The following is a 24,057-nucleotide window of genomic DNA, read 5'->3' on the forward strand; positions in this document are numbered from 1 at the left end:
AAAAAAAAAAAAAAAAAAAAGAAGCTACTATCGTCACACAGCATGTGTGTGAGCACGAGCAGGCCAGGGAGTGGCTGTAGCTCGAGGAAGAGAGGATGGATGAAGGACTCCTAGTCAGAGATGGGACCCCTGACAAGCCAGCTCTTTAAGAGGACAGAGCTACTGGAGCACAGGTGGGCCACGGGCTGCCATGTGTCGGGGTCGGGGCAGTCTGGAGGGTATGGAGAGGGGGCAGGAGCTCCCGAGATGCATCACTTACCCGTAGAAGGGCAGCTCGTGGCACTTGAGGAGGTATGCGCGGTAGTGGGAGCCCAAGGTGGCCTCACGCTCACTGTCGTTGCCTGTCACTTCCTTTACCTGGCGGTAGGCATTCAGCAGGCCTTGCTCACGTGGCCCAGTCTTGGCCCCACGGCCCCGGAAGGCAGCAAAGAGGCCATGCCCTCGCTTGCAGAGGTGGGCAGGGAGGAAGGAGTCCAACTTCTCTCTGAAGGGGAAGGAAAATAATGGTGGCCCCTCTGGGGTACTGAAGTCTTCAGGGTGTGAGTACTGTGCTCATAGGGTAGGCAAGGGTTGGCAGGTGGCAGGCTGTAGGGACCTTCAAGGCTTCAAGGCTTGACTGCACCAAGGCCCACTGCTGGGCAGTGTGTGTGTGTGTGTGTGTGTGTGTGTGTGTGTGTGCGCGCGCGCGCGTGTGCTGGAGGGTGACAGGGGTCCTAAACACAGACTACAGACAAATTCCCACTGCTCCCAACCAGCCGTGGCTTGCTCGGCTCAGAGCCAACCCTGCCTGATATGCAAGGCCCACTACTGAGCTGGGGGTGGGATGTTCTCCCTTTTAAGAGAAAAATGAGGTTCCCAGAGGAGGCAGGGGCAGGTGATCTCTGAGGGTTCAAGGCCAGCCTGGTCAACAGAGCGAGTTCCAGCACAGGCAGGACTTTTACACAGAGAAATCCTGTCTCGAAAAAAAGGAAGAGGGCTGGAGAGATGGCTCAGCAGTTAAGAGCATTGACTATTCTTCAAGAGGTCCTGTGTTCAATTCCCAGCTACTACGTGGTGGCTCACAACCATCTGTAATAGTATCAGATGGTGTATCTGAAGACAGCTACAGTGTACTCATATACATAAAAAAAAATCTTGAAAGAGAGAGAGAGAGAGAGAGAGAGAGCGCAGAGTATACATGGGGGAGCAGAGGGGAGAAGGCCCAGGTGTGGTCAGATCAGAGCCCTTCTGCGGCCTTCAGCTGTGAGACCAGCAAAGGACACCTACCTATCTGCAGAGCAGGGACAGATTACCCTGACACTAAGACACAGTAAAGCTCTGCAAGCCTAGGACAGGGGAGGCCACCTCGCACACAAAGGCCAAGTAGGGTCACCACTGAAGGCCCACTCTGATCCTGCTCTCTCCTACTGCACCACAGACAGAACCTCCCTCCCTGTAGAGAGTGGTCCACGCTGGCAGAGGGCAGACAGTGTCATCAAGACCAATCTTCACCACCATGGTACAGGAGAGGCACTATGGAGAACCCCTTTTCCATCAGATGAGGTCACTCAGGACCCGGGGATGGCAGAGGGGCCTGGGATGTGCTTGGGTCGGGATGGGAAGCCAGAAAAAGGAGGAAGAGCCTGGCTGGAGCGGGTATCAGAGCAGCACCCATGTTCTAAGGCTGGACAGCTGAGCTTTCTAAATGAACTTTCTCCATCCAAAATAATACCAATGGTGTGACACTACGTTCTGGCTAGTTTTATGTCAACGTCACACAAGCTGGAATCACCTGAGAGGAGGGAACCTCAACTGAGACAATACCTCCCTAAGATGCAGATAGTTAAGCCTGTAGGGCATTTTCTTAATTAGTGACTGATGTGGGAGGGCCCAGTCCACTGTGGGTAGTGCCATGCTTGGGCTGGTGGTCTTGGGATCTATAAGAAAGCAGGCTGAGCAAGCCAGTAAGCAGCACTCCTCCATGGCCTCTGCGTCAGCTCCCGCCTGGTTTGAGTCCCATCCCTCAGTGGACAGTGACTGAGGATGTGTGCTCCACGTAAACCCTTTCCTGCCCAGGTTTCCTGCTATTGGTCATGGTGTTTCACCACAGCAACAGTGACTGCGGCTAAGGCATGCTCTCAGCTCTCCTCTCAGCAAGGGAGGGATGACTGAACACCAATGAGATCATCACAGGTTCCTGGGAAATAGGCGTCCTCCTTACACAGCTAGGGCCCGAGGCTCACTCGGTGCCTCACAGCTTGGTCCCAGGTCTACTCTACAGACCTGCCCACAGCCTGACCATCTGGAAGCATTTCCTCCATCGAGGATTCCTCCTCTCAGATGACAGCTTGTGTCAAGTAGACAGAAGAGTCGCCAGCACTGGTGGGAGTGGAGAGATGGGTCAGCGGTTAAGTACACTGGCTCTTCTCCCAAAGGACCCAGGTTCAATTCTTGGCACTCTCATGGCAGCTCACAACTGTCTGTAATTCTAGTTCCAGGGGATCTGACACCCTCACACAGACATAAACGCAGGCAGAACACCAACACACATAAAATATTAAAAAACAACAACCAAAAAAAAAAAAAAAAAAACCAGCCGGGCGGTGGTGGCGCACGCACTTGGGAGGCAGAGGCAGGCGGATTTCTGAGTTCGAGGCCAGCCTGGTCTACAGAGTGAGTTCCAGGACAGCCAGGGCTACACAGAGAAACCCTGTCTCGAAAAACCAAAAAAAAAAAAAAACAAAAAAAAAAAAAGTAGTTAACACGGAGTATCATGCCATTTTTGAGTGGGAAAAGGCCCATTCACTTGGAGAACAGGGGGACTCTCAGCTAAAACATGACTGCTTTCTACCTTAGGCCATCTGGGCTTCTGCTGGCAGGGAACCAACCACTCCAACAGACGACATCTGGAGTTCTGGGTCTGAGGCCTCAAAGTCAGCGTCTATATCCAGGCCCTGTCTACAAGAGGACCACAAGTCCCAAGGGCACAGAGAGAGAGAGAGAGAGAGAGAGAGAGAGAGAGAGAGAGAGAGAGAGAGAGACCCCAACACGGCCCCTTGGCTTCGGGTTAACTTGGTAAGCCTTCATGGTGCCACCTTTTCCAGAGAGGAGTCCCTCTAGGGTGTCTGGAGCCTAAACAACCAGGCTGCTGGGAGAGGCAGCAAGGGAAGAGAAGGCGAAAGGCAGGAAGTTGTCAGCCTGAGTCACGAGGAGGGGTCTTGGAGGCCTGGCTGCCCTCCTTTCTCAGGGCAGCTGTGCCCATTTCACCGTCTGTATCCACTTGTCATGGAAAAGCCTGTCTCAGCTTTGGGTGTGTGCAGATTCGGTGTCCCTAAGACCGAGCTGCAGCCCATCAGGGGCAGAGCCACTGGACTTCCAACCTCTGGATGGACCTGGGGACTAAGCTATGTGCCATGAGAGCAAGCCTGTAAGGTAAGAGTGGCCTCTCCTCTGCAACAGACAGTTGCTGCAGACACCCGGCCACCGGGCTTACATGTCGACCTTGTGCTGGCCAACAAGACAAGGGCTGAATAACAAGGAGAACGGGGTCTGGGACACAGCTGAGTGCAGTCCTGGGCACCCTGACTGTCTGGCCTTGCATGTCACATGAGTGAGCAAAGGAACTGCCTGTGCAAACGAGCTGAGCTTGTCAGGCCCAAGAAAAACAGACATGCCCATCTTGAGGTCCGGGATACCATGGCCATGGCCACCAGCCTTAGAGAGCTCAGCTATAAGCCTTCAGGGGACTTTGAACCCAGGGCAGTCCTTGCCAGGCTCCAAACAGTCATTAGCACCAGGTCTCTGGCCCCATAAACTGCTTTGCAGGTTGGAGAAACAAGGAGCCCAGGTTAGAAAGAGGTCAGAGTCAAGGTTTACAGTCACCTGACTCTATCCCAAGTTCTGTTTATGACAGGGTTTCATGTAGTACAGGCTAGCCTCAAACTCACTCCAGTAGTTAAGAATGCCTGGCATTCCTGCTTCCACTCCCCACTGTGAGATATGCCTGGCTCACAACTCTTTAGCCCAGGCTGGCTTGGAATTCATGATAATCCTGTCTCAGTCTCCCGAGTGCTGGGATTACAGTGTGTGTCACACCTGGCCCCTGGAATTATTTCTAAACCTCAGGGTCACATCAACCCAGGCCCAGCCCAACCTGCTCTGTTATTATGACAGACTCAACTCTCTTCTTTTCAAGGTAGGGTTTCTCTGTGTAGCCCTGGCTGTCCTGGAACTCACTTTGTAGACCAGGCTGGCCTCGAACTCAGAAATCCACCTGCCTCTGCCTCCCGAGTGCTGGGATTAAAGGCATGCGCCACCACGCCGGCTAACTCTCTTCTTTTCAAGGCAGGGTTTCTCTGTGTAGCCCTGGCTGTTCTGGGACTCACAATGTAGACCAGGCTGCCCTTGAACTCACAGACATCCACCTGCCTCTGCCTCCTATCCTGACCCCGAATGCTTGGATTAAGGGTGTACGCCACCTCTGCCCTCCAACTCTCATCTTTCTAGATAGACCAGCAGCAGCTAGCAGGGCTTGGTAAGCGCCTGGGGAGAGGATTCTATTCTTGGGGAGCTAACTGTTTGTGGTTACTGGGGGGTCAACACATGGTCAGTTTCTGGCTGTGCCTCCAGACTCCAGCTAGAGCTGGGGCTCCATCCGAGTATCTGTGTACCCTTGTGCTGAGGTCGCCTCTTAGACATCACCTAATGTGTGTATATCCACTGCGAAGAAGGAAAAGGAGGCTCAGAGAAGTGGAGAACTCACTCAGGCCATCCAGTGAGCATGTGTGCATCAGAGGCCTGACTTCAGGACTGTCCACCTTGCAGGCCCTAGACCCACATGTAGGTAGGTAGACTCGACTCTTGCACGGCAACTTTCCCACTGGGTGCCCAGCTCAAGTCTCACTGTCCTTACCTCAGAGTGCAGGCGGCAGGCTGGCCAGGCTGGTAGGGCCCAAGCTGCACACGGCACACGAGGCCACCCAGCACCTCGCAGTCCTCCAAGTCACACGGGTACCGAGCGTTCAGCACATTGCCCTTGGCTTCCTCATAGAGCAGCCGCAAGACCTCCTCATCATGGATCTGCAAACCAGTATGGCACGTAGACACTGGCTCAGAGGAGCTAGGTAAGCAAGACTGCCTAAGAGTCTAGGGGTCAGGAGACTGGGCACTGGCATGCAGGAACCCTGTAGCACTACCTGGGCTCTGCCTTACCTGAAGCTCTCGGCGCCTTGGGAAAAAAACATTCCTTCGGAACTGAAGGGAAGGCTCATCTGGAGAGAGGGGATAGAGTCATTTTCTGGTCCCCCTGCTTAAGGCAGCCCCAACCTGCCCTAGTCTGCACGGCCCACACCCCAGCTCTTCTCCATGGAGAGCTCGCTCTCCTGAGTGGGGGCTTCTGACCAGATAGCACACAGTGCATCTCTGTTCACAGCCCCTTCCCGCCCACCCTTCCCAAGGCTCCCTTCAGACACCCCGGCCCCAGACACTGACCCAGGGCGACATCATCATCGGAGGCGTCGGTGAAGCGCAGCAGCAGCTCCGGCCACTGGCGGCCCAGTTTGTAGGGCTGGTGCTTGGGTTTCAACTGCACCTCTGCAGGGCAAGAGAGAATATGGCCATGAAGCCGTTGGCCAGGCCAGTGGTGCCGAGCCACCTAGTATACTGTCCACCAACAGTGAGGATGGCCACGACCAGCAATCACTGAGCAGGCCAGAGCCACTCCAAGGGCTCAAGGGACTTCACCCTGAAGTAACCCTGAGAGAACCAGGCTCAGGGGGTTAGGTCAATTATCCCAAGTCAGGGTATGTGATTGATTCAACGAGTCCACCAGGGCCCTAGGAGGTAGGTAATGGGCCCCCCGAGAGTGGAGATGTCGAATTCACAGAGGGATGTACAGAGATGACAATACCATGTGCTTGCCAGTCTTCTGACACAAATGTCCTCCCTCTTGCTGTCCCTTTCCCCGCTAATGGCAGGGCACCTTGTCCTGCCAGCCAGATGCCAATGATTCTCTGGACACTTGGACCTTCCTTCTGGACCCTGAGCTTGACCAGACAGCAGCCCAGCCTCCAGGTGGCCTTCTTGCCTTGTCACCTCCACCCAACTGCATCAGTTCCAGTCCTTTCTTATCGTATTTCTGTCCACAGCCATCATTTCTATCACCCTTCCCGCTGCCCCTATCCCCAGGCTCACAAGACGGGGCTATGGGACAACAGCACCACTCCCTTCACCTGATGCCCACAAGGGATGGCAGCTTCCCAGGCCCACACAGAAGTGAGTGGCCAGCCGCACAGGTCCAGGGCCAAGGCTCCCAAGCGTCTCTTCAGTACACATGCATTGGTCCTCTGTCAGAGGGTCCCAGGGTCTGAGTCCCTGTCTGTATTAACATTCACGGCGTGGGACAACAGACCTGCAGGCAGGCATGTGCTCCTCCTGCCTTCATTCCCAAGTCCCAGAGATCCTGCCATCAGAATAGGGCTATCCCACCACAGCCTCAGACTTCTGGGTGGGAACATCTTCCCTTGCCACCACCATCCAGGTAAAGCTAACATGTGGAGCCCGATGCAAGCAGAGGATGGGGAGAAGGCCAACACTCAATCCAAATGAGGAACATGAAAGCCCCTGCTTCTTCACCAGCATTCACGCTGGGATGGCAAGCCAGGGCTCTGCTTAGTGTGTGTGTGTGTGTGTGTGTGTGTGTCCTGGGATCTGAAGTAGCCTTTCAGTTCCCACCCCAGCCTGGGAAGAACAGGGGTGTTGAATGCACTGCAGCCTCAGGCACTCCTGGCCCGGCCTGGCCACACAGGCAACTCTTCAGTTCTAGTCACTGGCAGGCTGTGGAATGTGAAGGAGTGGGATGGAGGAGGGGGAGGAGGAGAGGGAGGGGGAGGGGGAGCAGGCTGCCCAGCAGCGGCCCTGGGAGCCTCCTGGGGCAGAGAGTGGCAACCCACTAGGGCCTGCTATCCCCAGCTTTCCACACAGCCAAAGGGCCCACAGCCCCGACCAGGGGCTCAGAGGGCAGAGGAGGGGCTGGGCCAGCAGGAAGAGTGTGGGCGTGAGCTTGGGAACAACAACTGTGCAGGAAGTGAAGGGGGGGCAGGGGGACAGGGAGGAACATCGATGTCCTATGTCGGGGTGGGGATGAGGGGCTGGAGCTCCTGCCACAAGACAGAGGCAGAAACCTTAGGGGTCTCAGGCACACCCCCCCCAGCTCCCCGCCCTTTGAGGCCCGACCCACGCTGCCTCGATCAAATTATTGAGACCAAGTGTGCTCCTTCCCCCACAGCAAAGGGAACGGTCACTATCTGTCGATTCCTTTTTTTTGTTTTCCCAAGACAGGGTTTCTCTGCGGAGCCCTGGTCATCCTGCAACTCACAGTGTAGACCAAGCTGACCTTGAACCCAGAGATTCGCCTGCCTCCGCCTCCCTCTGCCTTATGTGCTGGGCTTAAAAGTGTGTACCACCACCATTTTCAACACTGGGGACTGAACCCTGGGCTTTGCACAGGCTAGGCAACTACTCTAATGAGTTGTATTCTTGATCCTCAAAGGGAATTTTTATTTTATTTATTTGTTTGTTTGTTTTTTCGAGACAGAGTTTCTCTGTATAGCCCTGGCTGTCCTGGAACTCACTCTGTAGACCAGGCTGGGATCCTGCCTGGGATCCTCTTGCCTCTGCCTCCCGAGTGCTGGGATTACAGGCGTGCGCCACCACGCCCGGCTGGGAATCATTACTGTCTTTACTATTGTGTATGCATGTGTGCGCATGAATGTGGACGTCAACAGTGTCACTTGTAGGAACTAGTTCTCTCCTTCCACCATACAGGTCCCAGAGACAGGACCCTGGTCCGAGGGTCCCCAGGCTTAGGGGCAAGCACTTTTACCCACTGAGCCCTCTTGCCGGCCCCTAAAGGAAAATTTAAGTTCAGAAAACACTCCCAGTGCCAGCGCTGATGTAGTTCCCCAAATGATGGCACTGAGCCTCCAAAACGTCTCTACTTCCATGTCACACACTCAGGGACCATAATGAGGGACTTTATTCACTGGCCCTAGAATCTATCACACCCTGTCTTCACTCCCATTCAGTGGTGGGGCCCCAGTCTACAGGGGCAGGAAGCGTGTAGCCATAGTGCCAGACACCAGGTAGGGTGGAGGCCCCATACAGAAAAACCATGTTCCTCTTCTCCCTGCAGCCCACACCCAAGCAGAGGCATCCCTGTACAGGACCACTTCCGAAGCTCTAACCACCCTCCTCCTTACTGCCGGCCACCCCACACAGTGTTGACACTCACCGGCCCACTGTTCCAGATCTTAGGACTTTACACGGTAGGATGGACCTGAGCCATGGGGAAACACTGAAGCTATACTCCCCAGGTGAGGCCCAAGCTGCATGCCCTGTGAGCAGAGGACCCTTCTGCTCTTCTGAAGGTCAGGGCTCCAGCAGCATCAAATCAGCACAAGAGAAAGGCAGGGACAAAGGATCTCAACACCTCCTCCTCAGGACTCTGGGACACACCAGGTCCCATCCTCCCTGACAGGAAGTGGTCGCTAAGCCCTCTCTCTGCTCAGTTAGTGTCCTCACCTCCCCAGGATGTTCGCCCTGCTGCCAGACCTTACCCAAGAGAGGGGAGGCGAGCCAGAGTGCAAAGGCCTCCAGGACCACGTCTGGGAGCTGCAGGACTTCACGGACTGCGCGGTGCAGCTCATGGGCACTGATTGAGGACAAATTCTCCACAGCCAGGGGCACTACTGTATCATCCGCCAGGTACACCAGGACATCAGCTGCTGGAATACAGGTCGGGCAGGGTCGGGTGAGGTCCAATCAGCATTTTCCACCACCCCTTTGCTCCTTATCACGATCCAGGCCACACTGACACATCTTCTTAAGACCCCACTGACAGTGACGCTACGGCTTACGATGACATCCATCTGCAGTCCCAAGACAGGACGCAGGAGGCTAAAGCTGGAGGATTCCAAGTTCCAGGCCAGCCTGGGCTACATAGCAAAACCCAGTATTTTAAAAATAAACAAATAAAAATGCTGCCTTCAAAGACCTCAAACCATCCAGAAACTCGGGCCCAGGTACCAGCCCCATTTCACCCCTGAGGCTCAAAGTAGGGCGATAAAAACTACCCCCCTTCCTCTGTAGCACCAAAATATTGTTGTTTCCAATATTTCTCAGGTGGAGAAATAGCATGGGGTGACCCATCCTGTGGTGACCGTTCCCTATCAGGCTGGGGACAAGGCCAACTAGGTGACCTGACTCTGACTGGGTCAGACTAAGAGGACAATGAGGATTTCTATGGCCATCTTGGGTTACAGCAGGTTCCAGGTCTCGGCTTCATTAGGACTCTTCAAAACTTTAAGGATCAATGCTGTGGCTTCTGCAGATAGCTTTAAACAGTCCAGGAAAGAATAAACAACTCAAACAGCCAGTGTTCCCTTATAACAAGCTGGATTCCCATTTGAAGCCAGATCCAAAGATGCTTGGCAGGTTGGCCAGACTCAAATTCCCCATCCCTGAACTACAGGCGCAGTAAAGGAGGATGGAGTGTGGAGGCCTCGTTCTCAGCCTGCATCCTTTTCTGCTTCTAGCCTGACTCTGTGACCCAGCTGTAAATCTGTAAAACAGTTAACAGCGCTTCTGCAAAAGGTCACCGCCAATCCACTAAGGCTGGTGAGAGCAGACATCATAATGAAGGAGCTTTTTAGATTCTGGTCTTTTCTGCTCCAACAGCTACTTGGAGAGATCAGGAGACTGAGGCTCAGATCCACTTTACAGGCAGAAAAACTAGCCCTGAAGGGTCAAGTTCATGATCAACCTTGGTCTGCTCCAGTAGTCTGAGACCTAACAACCTCTCTAGGTCCTAATTTCCTCCCAATAAAATGAAGAGGTGGAGAATCCCCGCTTTCGAAGAGCTGTCTGCAAAAAATGAAATGGGAAAAAGGAAGTGGTGCCATTTTCCAATCATGTGTCTTCATTTGAAAACAAAAGAGAGAAAGTTCAGGAGTGTGGCTCAGTCACTAAGCTAGAGACAGATCCCACCTAAGTCCTTTGATTTCTGAATCTGCCACATCTAAACAAATCTTATTATTTACTACATGATTAACTTACTGAAAATGACAAACTGGAGTCACGTCCCCAGGCTGGAACCAAAAAGAGTTCAGAAGAGATGAAAGAAGAAAGTAGAGACCTACCTCGGGCACCCACTGAAGAGACGCTACTTCGGTGGGACCGCTCCGCAGGGCCGGCCTGCCCAGCGTTGCCTTCTGCCCCCTCCATCTGCAACAAGAACTCCAGACAATTAATGGGGGGTCTTAAGGAGATGGTCTCCTCAAGCTCTCAACCAAGAAGCAAAGGGAAGACCCCTCGGTCTACAATTCTTAACCTATGTACAGGAATCAAATGTGTAGGGTGAAAGTAGAGAGAGACCCTCAGTCGAGTGCAGATCGGGGTGGGCTGAGTCAGGGAAGTGACCGTCAGGTGCAGGGGTCTCAAGTTTCTCGCAAGAAATGGCCAAACAAGTCAGGACGCGCCCCTGTCCAGGGCGGGGACAAGGGCAGGGTGTGGCTACGCTCTCACCTTGCAGGGTCGCAGAGCCCACTGCCTCACTCCAGAATGCCACCCGACTCAGGCCTCCAGTTCTGGACCCACCACCACACCGGCCGGCGGGGCCTCCGGTCCTGCCCAGGGTCGATTCGCAGGCGTTGCGCCGCAGAAGCTGCCGCGGGAGGAAGCACAAACCCGAGGCCCCGCCTCTCCGACTGAAGGAGCCAATCGGAGCCAGGAGCCTCGGCGCACGCGTACTCCCGCATTTCGATCTTTGGTCCTTCCTACCCACCCTGGTTCCTAGCTTGCTTAGGTCACGCAAGTCTCAGAGACCCGGTCTAGCCACGCCCCTGAGTCCTGTGTTGTCCCTCTCGCGTCGTCCTCACTCCCCGCCCCACAGCCACCTACATGAATAGTGTTGCTTCATGCATAAGACCCTGGGTCTGTAATAGGATGTGGGGAAGATTCGTTAGAATCAAGGATGAGGGCAAGCGCTGTGCAGCTACCGCTCCGTGTGACTTGACTGGACCCCTCTCTAAAATGACCCACCTTGTCGGTGGATGGTGCCGCAGTCCTCTCAGGCCTGTTCTGAAGGCCTGAAGGGGTCCTGGCTCTTGGCCTTGGATAGGAATCAGGGCCCTGGACAAGTCCCTTCCCTGCTAGATCTGTTTTTCACCTGTAGCATGAGATTGGACTGAATGACTCCCAACAATCCCTTTCACTCTCATTACGAATGTAGGTTGGAAACATGGGACTTGCTGTGCTTCCAGGGTGCAGTCACATAAGCCTGGCTGTCTTAGAGACATAGCCTCCAAGATCCTGAAGTGCCAGGCATTGTGTTTCCCAAAATCTTATCACCAAATTGTTCTGACAAACCATCACGTGTGTGCCTAAGGCCTGGAATGTATGGAGAAAAACAAGTCCATGGGCCATATACATGCCACTTGAGCCAGAGATTGTTCCTGTGCCAGCACTCACTTGGGATCAGGTGCAGGCACGTGAGTTCTCCTTGCCACTTGGTTTCTTTACTGGAAAGCAGACGAAAGCTCCTGCCTTCAGTATTTGTTTTTGTTTTGTAGAGTTTTCAATTTAGTTCACTTAGGGACAAACCTGATGGCATACAAACCTTTAATCCTAGCAGAGAGGGACAGAGACAGGCAGATCTCTGATTTCCAGAGCACACAGAGCTATACAGTGAGACCCTGTATGGGGGGCAGGAGGGTGGGGACAAGCAAAACTGTAGTAGGCAGGCCAACCATGGAGGCAAATAATCCTACCACTTGGATGCTGGAGGCAGGAGGATCAGCACGAGTCAAGGCCGAACTCGGTCACACAGCTAGTCCAAAGTTAGCCTAGGATATGTGAGGCTCTATCTCTAAAACAAAAAAACTACCAAAGCAAAAACAAAACAACAAAAGAACAAATATTACAGAAGGCTGCAGCATTGCTATAGAAGACATAAACCACTATAGGCAGAGAGGAGACGTCTTCAGTTCCTTCTTATCCACCATGTGCTGCACATGGGCCAAGTCCTTTCCTCTGTGTCACTTGTCATCTTATGGGCTCTGTGAATGCAACCAAGAGGATTAGTAGCTACCATTTATGTGTTGGATACCTTAAAAAAATCTCTCTCTCTCCTCTCTCTCTCTCTCTCTCTGTCTCTCTCTCTCTCTCTGTCTCTGTCTCTCTCTCTCTCTCCCTGTGTGTGTGTGTGTGTGTGTGTTCAACCCAGGGCCTTGTACATGTAAACTGAACACTCTACTCCTGAGCTACACCTGAAAGAAACAGGTAGGGAAAACACTCAGCCACACAAATCTTACAAGATTGAAAGTGTGTGTGTGCGTGTGTGCGTGTGTGTGTGTGTGTGTGTGTGTGTGTAATTTTAGAGTCTACCCATGAGAAAATGTGATTATGATGGTCTTTCTGAGGTCAGCTTACTTTGTTTCGCATGATAATCTTCTAGTTCTACCCAGTTGCTTGCAAATGACACCCTTTTAGTGTCCTTTACACCTTAAAACTGCATTGTGTATGTGTAACACATGGTCTTTGCCCATTCCAACGTTGGACTTTTCATTCTTCTGGCCACTGATGCTGCTCCTGACCTTTCTATTCATTCATCCATTCGTTGTTCATTAGCATGTGTTCTGTCTACCCTGTGCCATGTTCTCTAATCCTTTAAACATGTAAACGGATCAAGCAGTCACAGGTCCTTGACTGCACAGACAACCAGTTAGATCAGCAACAAGAGCAAGGGCAAGGGACTTGTCCAGAGCCTGACTTCTGTCCAAGGCCAAGAGCCTTCAGAACAGGCCTGGGAAGACTGCACTGCGACACCATCCACTGCCCAGACCCTCTCGGGTCCCCAGGAAAATCTCTCCATCTCAGAGAGATGCCCAGTCAAGTCACACGGAGCAGTAGCAGCTCTCGCCTTCATCCTTGGTTTTCATGAATCTTCACCATGTCCTATTACATATATATTACATATAAAGGGCCTTATGCATGTAGGTGGCTGTGCAGGGGCAGGGGCACCGGGGCCGGGGGTCATTACAATTGTCCCTGAGATGACTTGTGGAGTGGTCTCACTAAAAAGGGGAGTTTTCAGCCCTAGCTTGGAGGAGGTCCGAGAGAGTATATCCAAGAAGAGGAAGCAATGCCGGCATTAGGGCCTCAAGGCTGAGAACCCTTTTCAGTGGAGCAGGAAGCAGAACATGAAGTCAGAGGAGAAGGGCGGTACATAAGGGCCCAGACAGTGTCGAGAGACTCGGCCTCTTCCTTCTTAGTTTTTAAAGAAAGGAACTGCAACTGTTTGTTGCAGTTTAGAAACAGGGAAATCTAAATGTAAGCCCTGGTATCTGCTGAGGACCGTCTTGCCCCATCATCCCGAGGCAGAGAGGCAGGAGAGCAGAATTTTGGTTTTGATGTAGTGTAGCAGTGGGCCACTGCACAGTCAAAAGCCCATTGTTTCTTCCCCTGGGCAAGAGGAGGCTGCGGTTCTGATTCATGGCTGTAAACAACCCTGGAGAGAGCAGACAAACAGGCTTCAGGGCCTGGTGAGTCACTTCTGGGGGCCGGGCCTCCCTCTTTTTGGGTTATTCTTATTCTGACTAGGCATAGGTGGCTGCTGCAGGCCACTGTAGCCTGGGACTGCCACCTCGTGGCCACGTTCTGACTTCACATAGCCCCACAGCTTGTCAGAGTAGGTGGGAATGAATGGGAATTTGCTATGAACTGGCTGGTCAAGCAGGGCCTAGGTTCTTGCTCACTAAGGCAGCCTTCGAGAGGTTTGCCAAACTAGGACTCAGTTGGCATCCTCTGTGAGCCAGCATGGCTGTCACTGTCTAGGCACAGAACCCAGGCTCTCTGTGGCTGTCAACCTGCCTCAAGAGATTCCATACTTCTCGGGCCTCTTCCAGTCTCAGGGTCACAGACATTGGCTCACTCTCGCTAATGGTTGCCTGAGGTCTGGGCACTGGGCCACCACTCACACTCCAGCCAGGGTTAAACATTAGTGGGAGGTTATCGGGTTTGGAAAGGGGGTGGGGAATCTCACTTGCAACAGTCTCCAGCGGGCCTGCTCGGAGTACCAGTTCCCACAGGAGCCCAGAAAATGCCCGTGGAAGAGTTTGTAGCTGGCTGGATCTCTGGTGAGACATTTTTCTTCTTTCTGTCCTATCATCCCTGAGGGTGGGTGGCTTCCCTGGGAGGTTATGGGTTGTTGAGAGGAGTTACTCCCTCTGGAGCACCCAGCACCCAGCTGTTCCCAGAGCCTTCTGGGAATGGCCAAGGAGGCCCGAGAGGAAAGAAGCAAGCAGGAACTGCTTCTCTATCCTAAGGCCATACTGTCGGGGAGCAGTGGGGATCTGACAGCCAAGGTACAACCTCACCCAAGCCCTTCTCCCAGACCAGTGTGAGGTGCCCAGAACACATTTACCTTTGATCTCTCCGGCTGTCCTGTCCTCATTTTACCTCTGGAAATCTGCCCTACCTGTCAATGGGTGCACTCCTGAGGCTTGAGAAAGGACACTGTGAACCCGCCCCTGGTGAGGGTCACCCCAAGCCCCAGAAACAGCATCTTCTGCAGAGAATAAGACTAGCCAGTATGTGGCTTTCTCCCCTGGGTCCAGCAGGACGCTAAGAAGGGCTCCCTAGTCTGTACTGATAATTGTGACAAGGCAGGAGGCAGGAGGAGGTGGCCAGCAGGGCCTGTTCTCATTCAAGGCCACAGAACTCTGCAAAGGAAGGCTGAAGTACTGCTGACACAGTTAGAAACAGTAGCCACTCCTTCTAGAGCAGTGGTTCTCACCCTTCTTAATGCTGCAACCCTTTAACATGGTTCCTCATGTCATGGTGAACTCCAACCATAAAATTATTTTACTGTTACTTTATAACTAATTTTGTCACTGTTATGATTCATAACATAAATACCTGATACACAGAATATCTGATATGCAACCCCCAATGGGGTCACCAGCCACAGGTTAAGAATTACCAGTCGTGCTGGGCAGTGGTGGCACATGCCTTTAATCCCAGCACTCGGGAGGCAGAGGCAGGCGGATTTCTGAGTTCAAGGCCAGCCTGGTCTACAAAGTGAGTTCCAGGACAGCCAGGGCTAAACCCTGTCTTGAAAAACAAACAAACAAAAAAAGAACTACCAGTCTAGAGCCTCATCTTCCACGGTCAGAGCTGGGGAGTGTAACAGCTGGTTCTTTCCTAGTGTGTGTGTGGCCACAAGCGAGGCCACGGGTCTCCCTCCTTTGTCCCAGCATCTTTGTGACCCAGTACCAGGTACGGTAGGGGAGCAGAGTAGGGCGGCGTGAATGTCCGTGGAGCCCCAAGAATGTAGGTGGTGGGTGTCTGAGTACATGCAGCCTTCCTGCTCCAGCCTGCATCCTTCTTTCCACTAGCATAGACTTGCTTCCTAGACTTGGCACACAGGCCTCACTCATACCACCTTCTTGCCACCGCAGGAGCTGTGGGCCTGGTCCTGGGGCACCCATTCGACACTGTAAAGGTGAGTGTGACAAAGGCACCAGAGGAATAGATGATCTGGCTGGAACCTGGGTGAGAGACTGGGCCTGGCCGGCTGGGCTGGCTTACTGGTGTGCCTGCCTGCCAGCGTCTGCTGCATGGGTGACCTGGCTGCCATTGTAGGCGCAGCCCTGGCTTGCCCATCTGCCTCACATAACCCGTACTTTCTATCCAGGTGCGGTTACAGACCCAAAGCACGTACCAGGGCATTGTGGACTGCGTAGTCAAGACTTACCGCCATGAGTCAGTAGGTAGCCCACTTGTTGGCGGTAAAGAATCATCGGGGCAGGTGGGGTCTGTTTCCTTTGCTTGCCACTTGCTAATAGCTTCTAAGTCTTTACCCTTGAGGGTATCTGGGAGTCCTCTAGTGCCTCAAAAGTGGAGTCGGGGTTCTCACAGCCTCCTCCCCCTGCGGTCTGCCTGACACAGGGCTTGGGAGGAAGCGCTGTACAGCTCAGAGGCCTGGCCAGAGCTGGATGTGGGACACAGAAGCCCACCATGACTAACCGTGCTACCATGTTGTTCTGCAGGTCCTGGGTTTCTTCAAAGGAATGAGTTTCCCCATCGCCAGTGTAGCCCTGGTCAACTCCGTCCTGTTCGGAGTGTACAGCAACACGCTGCTGGCACTAACAGCCACCTCCCATCAGGAGCGACGGGCCCAGCCACCCAGCTACACAAACATCTTTATAGCAGGTTGTACTGGGGGCCTCCTGCAGGTGAGAGCATCGTTCATGGGCACACATGCAGGTGGCACAGTGATGGATCTGAGTCCCCCACCCCCAGGGACTCCCAGCCATGCATAAGAAGGTCTTCCTAAGAGGTGCTTGTAGACATTGCTCCCATTGACCTAGCCATGTTGTGCCTGGCCAGGCTGGAGGTGAAAGGTCATGGAGACCAGAAGTTGGGAGGTAGGGCAAAAAGCAGAGATTTGGGGGTCAGTGTGAAGAAGATGCCAGGCAGAAGCAGTCAATGCCTGTGCTCAGGGTTGTCTACCTTCAGAAGGCTCTACCAGCCCCAGAGTTGGGGGAAGACTATACAGCATGGTGACCTTTGACCCTGAGGGACTGTCATACTCAGTAGAGTTGAGTTTTGTCCTGAAGTGATCCTAAAGGGGTCCTAGAGATCATGCCACCTGCTCAACCAGGCCTTTGCCTGCAGTACAGGGTAACCGCAATCTCCGAGCCTTGCCTGAGGCCAGAGGTCACCGATGCTGCGATTCGGCCAATCAGTGCATGAGTCGCTCCCATCATTTATTTTGGTCTTTGTTCTCAGCACTGAAGTAACCAGGTTTTTATGGGGTGTGGTGAAGACTAGAAGAGTTTCTAGGCCCCAGATGGGACCTGAGCTAAAGGGAGTGTCTGAGAAGAACCAAACAAAGGGGCAGGTGCCAGCTCAGCCCTCACCCCAGATGGGCTCCTGGGTGACCCTCTAATGGGTACCTGCCCTGATGCCACTGATACTTCATGGGGCAGAGAGCAAGCTCAGAGGACAAAGTCAGGGCGTGCACATCAGTGGTTAATGATTAGAGAGGCTGCGGAGGGAGAGCGAGCGCTGCCGGGTCTCTCCTTCTCCTCTTCCTCTCCCATCTCTTTCTATTTTTTTCAAAAATTATTTACTTATGTTTTTTATTGTAAGTGTATGAGTGCTTTGCCTACATACATACACACATGTACAACAAGTGCGTGCAGTGCCTGCAGAGACCTGAAGGTGTTGGGTCTCCTGGAAGGAAAGTTACTACAGATGGTTTTGAGCTGCCATGTGGGTGCTGAGAACTGAACTCCAGTCCTCTGCAAGAGCAGCGCATGTGCCTAACACCGCCCTCTTTCCAACCCCCTTTCCTTTAGTGTTTTCTTTTTTTTTTTTAAAGATTTATTTATTTATTATATGTAAGTACACTGTAGCTGTCTTCAGACACACCAGAAGAGGGCATTGCATCCCATTACACATGGTTGTGAGCCACCACCATGTGGGTGCTGGGAATAGAACTCAGGACCTCTGGAAGAGCAGTCAGTGCTCTTAACTTCTGAGCCATCTCTCCAGCCCCCTTTAGTGTTTTCAAAACAGGATCTAGTATGTAGCCCTGGTTGGTCTGTAGTTTACTATGTACATCAGGCTAACCTAAAACTTATGACAAAATCCTCTTGCCTTTTCCTCAGATTCCGGGATTAGAGTTATATACTACCCCACCAAGCTTCATGTTCCTTATTAGATACACATTTCTAAACTCAGAGGCCTGCACCCCTCAAAAACAGGAAGACTCTCCATCAAGCGGCCAGTTCCACTTCTCGGTTCCCTTCCCCTCATTTCTCTGAAAAGCATAGCCAGGAACTGTTAGGGCCTCAAGTGGTGCCCAGGTTCAGGAACCTGCTAAAGCCAGGCTGTGCTAGGACATCTGCCAACAGGGGTTTGGAGTCAACTGTGTTTCTTTTTTTCTTTTTCTCTTTTTGGTTTTTCGAGACAGGGTTTCTCTGTATAGCTCTGGCTGTCCTGGAAACCACTCTGCAGACCAGGCTGGCCTCGAACTCAGAAATCCACCTGCCTGCCTCTGCCCCCCAAATGCTGGGATTAAAGGTGTGCGCCACCACTCCTGGCTGCCAATTGTGTTTCAATGAGGACATGAGAGGAAGGGGCAGGAGCTGAGGCTTCTGTTGCCACAGACTTTGCTTGTGGCCTTGGTTAGGGGTTAAGTAACCCATTAGGCTCCACAGTTCCCAACCCATGAGATGCCCCTGCTTCAGCCCTGGAACTCCAGGTCAGGAGCCCACTCCTAAATGTTTCAGCTCAGCCCTGCTGGCAGACTGTGGGAAAAACATCAGCCCCATTTTACAAAGGGGCTCCACCCTCTGCTGTGGCAGAAGCATGAAATGTGGCCTGCATTTGTCAGAACCCAGAACCAGTCAGCTGCCAGCCCCTCCACTACCAACCAGGCCTTGAGCTACACAAGGGTTCACGGGCTTCTAGCCAGACACAGACACCAAGTCAGCTTCAGCCAGGACCCTGTCTCCGCCTCCGCTAGGGCGACAATATGTGACACTGCCAGCAGCTTTCCTTGATTTAAAAAAAAATGTTTATTTTAATTCTAAAATCAAATTTAAATTCTGCCTGTGGAAGCCAGAAAAGGGTGTGTGATACCCTGCAACTGGAGTTTACAGGCAGTTGTGAGCTATCCCAGATGGGTGCCAGTATCCAGACTCAGGTCCGCTGGACAGTAGTATAAACTCTTATCCACTGAGTTATCTTTTATCCTTTTGTAGTAAATGTCTTAAAATTAATTATTATTTTATGTGTGTGGACGCTTTGCCTGCATGCATGCATGTAGATCATGTGCATGCCTGGTGCCTACCGGAGCCAGAAGAGGGTGTTGGATCTCCTGCAACTGGAGATACGGATGGCTATACAGAGCCACCATGTAGATGCTGGGAATTGAGTCTAGGTCCTCTGGAGGCTCTTAACTGTTGAGCCCCCATCTCTCCAGCCCCAGTAGCTGGGTTATTGAGATACTTTCAGTCTGCCGTAGCCCACATTGTCCTGGAGCTCACTGTGTAGCTTTGGCTGGCCTTGAACTCTTTGTAGTTCTTTCTTTAAAGCCTTTAGATTACAGATATGAGACTAGCACACCCAGCCAGAACACCAGTTACAGGCAGGAGCCCCACACATCCAGGTAGAACCTCATTTGAGCTTCAGTAGCTTCTCTTGCTTTGTCTGGAAACAGGGCTCTGTAGCACTGGCTGGCCTAGAATTTGCTCTGTAGACTAAGCTGGCTTTGAATTCACAGATTGGCCTGCCTCTGCCTTCCTAGTGCCAAGATTAAAGGCACAGATCACCCTGAACAGCTAGCTGCTTGACCTAGTTACATCCCTGACTCAAACCTCACTGGTATGGTGACCTCCTCTTCTCCACATCCTCTCAGCTCAGTCCAGTACCACCCCAGATCTGTGTCCTAGCTGTCTAAGGGCTCTATCGCCTACCAAATCCCACCTGTTACCACCGTCTCACCCCTATCAGCCCTTTTGGACAGAGGCAGGGAGGGGTGTCCTGGGGCTTCAGAGAGGTGTAATGCAGAAGGAAGAGCAACTCTATGATGTTGGGTCTGTTCTGCAGCTTCAGGTCCTCACGGTTTCCTGCTGCTGAACCTTTACTGAGCCCCAGCCCCTGCAAACATGTGGTCTTCCCTGGAATCAGGGAGCCCAGGAGCCTAGTCCCACGTGTCCTTGAGTGCTTGTGCCTGCTATCTCAGGAGGAGAGGCCAGTGCTGAGCCTATCAGACCTGATAATAAGGGAGGCAGCCTGTTCTCAACTGCACCCAGACAGTTGGCCAAACCCAGCCATGTGGGAGGCTAGGAGTTGATGGCAGGAGCCTCTCTGCCCTGTTGTGATGAAAAACAGACATTTTCCAAGCCTAAGCCCCACCTAGTACCCTCCTTGTCTTTCTCCACAGGCCTACTGCCTGGCTCCTTTTGACCTCATCAAAGTCCGTCTACAAAACCAGACAGAGCCAAGGATGCAGATAGCGAGTTCTATGCCCCGGTACCGGGGGCCTGTGCACTGTGCATCCTCCATCTTGAGAGAAGAAGGACCCCAGGGACTGTTCAGAGGATCCTGGGCCCTGGTGTTGAGAGACACTCCTACGTTAGGAATATACTTTGTCACCTATGAAGGGCTATGTCGCCAGTACACACCAGAAGGCCAGAATCCCAGTAAGTGGGGTGAGGTGGGGTGGGGCAGGGGGACAGCAGAGGTGAGGGAGGGAACTAAAGGCGGGGACTGGAAGATACTCTGTTCTAGTCTGACTCAACCCTGGCTCCCTCTGTCCCAGGTTCAGCCACAGTTCTGGTGGCAGGGGGCTTTGCAGGCATAGCCTCCTGGATCACAGCCACTCCTTTTGATGTGATCAAGTCCCGGATGCAGATGGATGGGCTGAAGGGAAGAAAGTACGGAGGGATGCTGGACTGTATGGCAAGCAGCTTCCGGCAGGAGGGAATAGGGGTCTTTTTCAAGGGCATGACACTCAACAGCGCCCGTGCCTTTCCCGTCAATGCTGCCACCTTCCTTAGCTATGAATACCTGCTACGCCTGTGGAGATGAGCCTGGCCAGGCGATACTAGCAACTCCACAGCAGAATCATGGCTGATAGCAGCTTGAAAAACCAAGCTAAAGCACCCAGCTTTCCGGGGCAAAAGCACGAGGCACCTTTTATCATCCAGAGAGTTAAGGAGCCAATGTGCAAGAAACCAATGAACAAGAAACCCTGTGCAGACTCCAAGACACACCCCACCTCCAGCCCACCTCACCAGACGCTTCTGTCCAGGAAGCAGGGGCACAAAGTCCATAAAAATCACCAAGGCCACCATGCCATAGCCACCCCTCTGAAGGAGCACTCAGAGACCAGCCACTGTGCAGACATCACCCAGCCCTTGAGTTCAAACCACTACCTGAACAGGAGGATGCCTTCTGTCTTCTTCATGTCTAGAATCCTTCAGGGGTTTCCATTACCTACAGAGAAGCCTAGGTCCCAGGCTCCTGGCTGGCCTGACCCACCAGGTGGCCTTCTCTTGGTTACGTCCTGGTATAGGCCCTCAAGTCCCAGGAATGCCATGGGTGGTGTCATTGTCCTCCAGTGGCCCACTCTCCTCAAGTTCCAGGCAGAGCTCTTCATTTAGGGGTCCTTCCAGCCCCATCTGTGCTGACTGTGGGGTACCCAAGCACCCCAGCCCTCCTGCCTACCTCAGTCATACCTCTGTGTACAGTGCTTCATGGTTAGTTTTGTTTTGTTTTTCCTCCTTTGAGTAGTTAGTTTGTGCCAGTCTTGTGGTCAAGGCTGTACTTCTGTCTGTCTCTTGAACAGATACATGCAATAAAGTTTCATTTGATGCAGTACTGATGATCCCTTCCTGTCTCTGCCCCCATCACACACAGCTGTGAGCCTTCCAACCCCCATGTCCGTGCCCTGGCCCCTCTCCAAGTTATCTCTTCCTCGATCACATCTTTCCTTACATTTGTCTGATTATCCATCTCAATTGCTAAATTAGATTTTTAAAACTGCCTAAGGGGCTGGAGAGATAGCTCAGTGATTAAGATCACTGGCTGCTCTTCCAGAGGAACCAGGTTCAAATCCCAACATCCACATGGCAGCCCACTCATCTGTAACTCTGAGGGATCTGGTGCTGCCATCTTCTGGCTTATGTGGGAACTGCATGCATTTGGAGGCAAAAATACCCATACACACAAAATAATAAAAAAAATATTTTGAGGGAGGGTTCAAGACAGGATTTCTCCATGTAGCCATGGCTGTCCTGGAACTCACTCTGTAGTTCAGGCTGGCCTTGCTAGGGTGATCCACCAGACTATGCCTCTTGAGTACTGGAATTAAAGGCATTAACCCAGCATAAAAATATTAAAAACAAAACCTAACAACAACAGGGCTGGTGAGATGGCTCAGCAGGTAAGAGCACTGACTGCTCTTCCAAAGGTCCTGAGTTCAAACCCCAGCAACCACATGGTGGCTCACAATCACCCGTAATGAGATCTGATGCCCTCTTTTAATGTGTCTGAAGACAGTTACAGTGTACTTATGTATAATATTAAATATATATATTTTTTGAGACAGAGTTTCTCAGTATAGCCTTGGCTGTCCTGGAACTCACTCTGTAGACCAGGCTGGCCTGGAACTCAGAAATCCACCTGCCTCTGCCTCTCAAGTGCTGGGATTAAAGGTGTGCACCACCACACCCAGCAATAAATATTTTAAAAAGAAAAGTATTAAAGGACTGGAGAGATGGCTCAGCTGTTAAGAGCACTGATTGCTCTTCCAGAGGTCCTGAGTTCACGTCCCAGCAACCACGTGGTGGCTCACAGCCATCTGTAATGAGATCTGATGCCCTCTTCAGGTGTGTCTGAAGACAGCTACAGTGTACTTAATAATAATAGATGGCTCAGCGATTAAGAGCACTGACTGCTCTTCTGAAGGTCCTGAGTTCAAATCCCAGCAACCACGTGGTGGCTCACAACCATCCATAATGAGATCTGGCACTCTCTTCTGGAGTGTCTGAAGAGAGCTACAGTGTACTTACATATAATAAATAAATACATCCTTGAAAAAAAAGTATTAAAAAAAAAACCTACCACCACCACCACCACCAAACTGGCTAAGAGCCAGGCAATGGAGGCACACACATTTGATCCAGCACTCAGGAGGCATAAGCTGGCAAATATTTAAGTTCAAGGCCAGCCTGGTCTACAGAGTGAGTTCCAGGACAGGACAGCCAGGGCTACACAGAGAAACCCTGTCTCGAAAAACCATAAATAGCTAGCTAGCTAGCCTGTATTCTTCCACAGCCTCTTGTTACTTTGAGCTCCTTCCCCACAGCAGAGGATGCCATAGACTTTTGCTTTTGCTGAACGCCTTAGCCTACTTCTGCTGAACACATTCGGGTCTCCCGCAAGGATCTGCTCACGCTCTTCTCCCCGAGTTTGTAACTCCCCATCTTTCAATTCTTGGCTCCTTCAAGACATCTCTCTGTTTCCTCCAGCTATGCCAATGGTTCGAAGGCACCTGGAGGGTTTGTTCGAGTAGTTTGCTGAATCACCTTAGGGGTGATGACTCGGTAGGTTTGGGAGGGTAGGAGGATGTATATTTCCTTAAGGTTCCAGCTGTAAGTGTGGGCCACACACTGAGAACCACTTGACATGTTTTTCATGTAACCTCTCTTTCTTGGTCTGTAATTACACACTCCAAGGGTCTTTTCTGTATGATTTTCTGTATGATTCTGAGTATATCTGCCTCTCTAAACCAAGAACTCGGCCTTTAATCTTTAAAATGCCTTTAAGCACTTAGGAGGCAGAGGCAGGAGAATCTATATGAGTTCCAGGCTAGCCTGGCCTACAGAGCAAGTTCCAGGACAGACAAGGCTATGCAGAGAAACCCTGTCTCAAAAAAAAAAAAAAAAAGATAAAAACAAACAAATAAACAAAAACCCCAAAAAAACAAAAACCCCAAACCATGAATGGAGTAGACTCTACTCCTAGCTCCTTATCATCAAAGCTTAGTGGGCTGTCCAAGAAACAGTTCTGAGAGTCCAGGGACAAAGCTCAGGGGTAGAGTGCTTGTCACACAGAAAGCTCTGGATTGGTCCCCTGTATCATGTACACAAGGCATGGTGACACGCGCCTATAATCCTAGCACTAGGTAGGTGGGGACAAAAGGTCAGAAGGTCAAGGTTTGTTAGATATCAAGTTCAAAGCCAGAATGGGTTACAAGAGACCCTGACTCAGAAAAATAAAGCCTTACAAACATGCTTTAGGCTTGCTAACCTGAGCAACATGTGAGGTAACTTCCTAAAGTCTGAGAAATAGGGGACACGAGGCAAGGCTGTGGGGGTCAGGGCTGCCTCCTGGAGTTTAGCATATCAAACCTTGAATTCTTAGGTCTTGGGGAAACAACTATTCTTCTTCTTCTTCTTCTTCTTCTTCTTCTTCTTCTTCTTCTTCTTCTTCTTCTTCTTC

General features: G+C 51.9%; 2 protein-coding genes across 4 annotated transcripts in view; one reads left to right on the forward strand and one right to left on the reverse strand.

Annotated features, from left to right (window-relative positions):
- Nucleotides 1-10,735, reverse strand: part of Frmd8 (FERM domain containing 8) — a 25,029-nt gene extending 14,294 nt beyond the window's left edge. Inside the window, exons 1-7 of one of the 2 annotated variants that reach the window (XM_021151848.2) lie at nucleotides 10,561-10,735; nucleotides 10,176-10,260; nucleotides 8,595-8,762; nucleotides 5,470-5,571; nucleotides 5,191-5,249; nucleotides 4,892-5,058; nucleotides 260-484 (exon numbers count right to left, since the gene is read on the reverse strand). In XM_021151848.2, coding sequence (XP_021007507.1) covers nucleotides 260-484; nucleotides 4,892-5,058; nucleotides 5,191-5,249; nucleotides 5,470-5,571; nucleotides 8,595-8,762; nucleotides 10,176-10,260 — 806 coding nt within the window. In that variant the 5' untranslated portion in view covers nucleotides 10,561-10,735. The remainder of the gene's footprint in view (nucleotides 1-259; nucleotides 485-4,891; nucleotides 5,059-5,190; nucleotides 5,250-5,469; nucleotides 5,572-8,594; nucleotides 8,763-10,175; nucleotides 10,261-10,560) is intronic. The other variant, XM_029472530.1, reaches the window with a different exon arrangement.
- A 2,559-nt stretch (nucleotides 10,736-13,294) lies between these two features.
- Slc25a45 (solute carrier family 25 member 45) lies at nucleotides 13,295-21,432 on the forward strand. 2 transcript variants are annotated; one of them, XM_021151812.2, is made up of 6 exons: nucleotides 13,295-14,171; nucleotides 15,495-15,538; nucleotides 15,731-15,802; nucleotides 16,086-16,271; nucleotides 19,994-20,252; nucleotides 20,372-21,432. In XM_021151812.2, exons 1-6 carry the CDS (start codon nucleotides 14,135-14,137, stop codon nucleotides 20,638-20,640), a joined length of 867 nt encoding a protein of 288 aa, XP_021007471.1. In that variant the 5' UTR covers nucleotides 13,295-14,134; the 3' UTR covers nucleotides 20,641-21,432. The 2 variants fall into 2 exon arrangements, with proteins under 2 accessions (XP_021007471.1, XP_029328172.1); XM_029472312.1 differs by lacking the exons at nucleotides 13,295-14,171; nucleotides 15,495-15,538 and having other exon boundaries at nucleotides 15,734-15,806.
- The last annotated feature ends 2,625 nt before the right edge of the window (nucleotides 21,433-24,057 follow it).

Source organism: Mus caroli, chromosome 19, assembly GCF_900094665.2.
Source record: "Mus caroli chromosome 19, CAROLI_EIJ_v1.1, whole genome shotgun sequence".
Taxonomy (NCBI): domain Eukaryota; kingdom Metazoa; phylum Chordata; class Mammalia; order Rodentia; family Muridae; genus Mus; species Mus caroli.

What these genes read in the sequence shown, in the direction of transcription:
- Slc25a45 (XM_021151812.2), top strand. Translation starts at nt 14,135, where the DNA reads ATGCCCGTGGAAGAGTTTGTAGCTGGCTGGATCTCTG. An exon ending in TGTAGCTGGCTGGATCTCTG is followed by an intron (nt 14,172 to 15,494) that starts GTGAGACATTTT and finishes TTGCCACCGCAG; the next exon opens with GAGCTGTGGGCCTGGTCCTG. An exon ending in GTACTGGGGGCCTCCTGCAG is followed by an intron (nt 16,272 to 19,993) that starts GTGAGAGCATCG and finishes CTTTCTCCACAG; the next exon opens with GCCTACTGCCTGGCTCCTTT.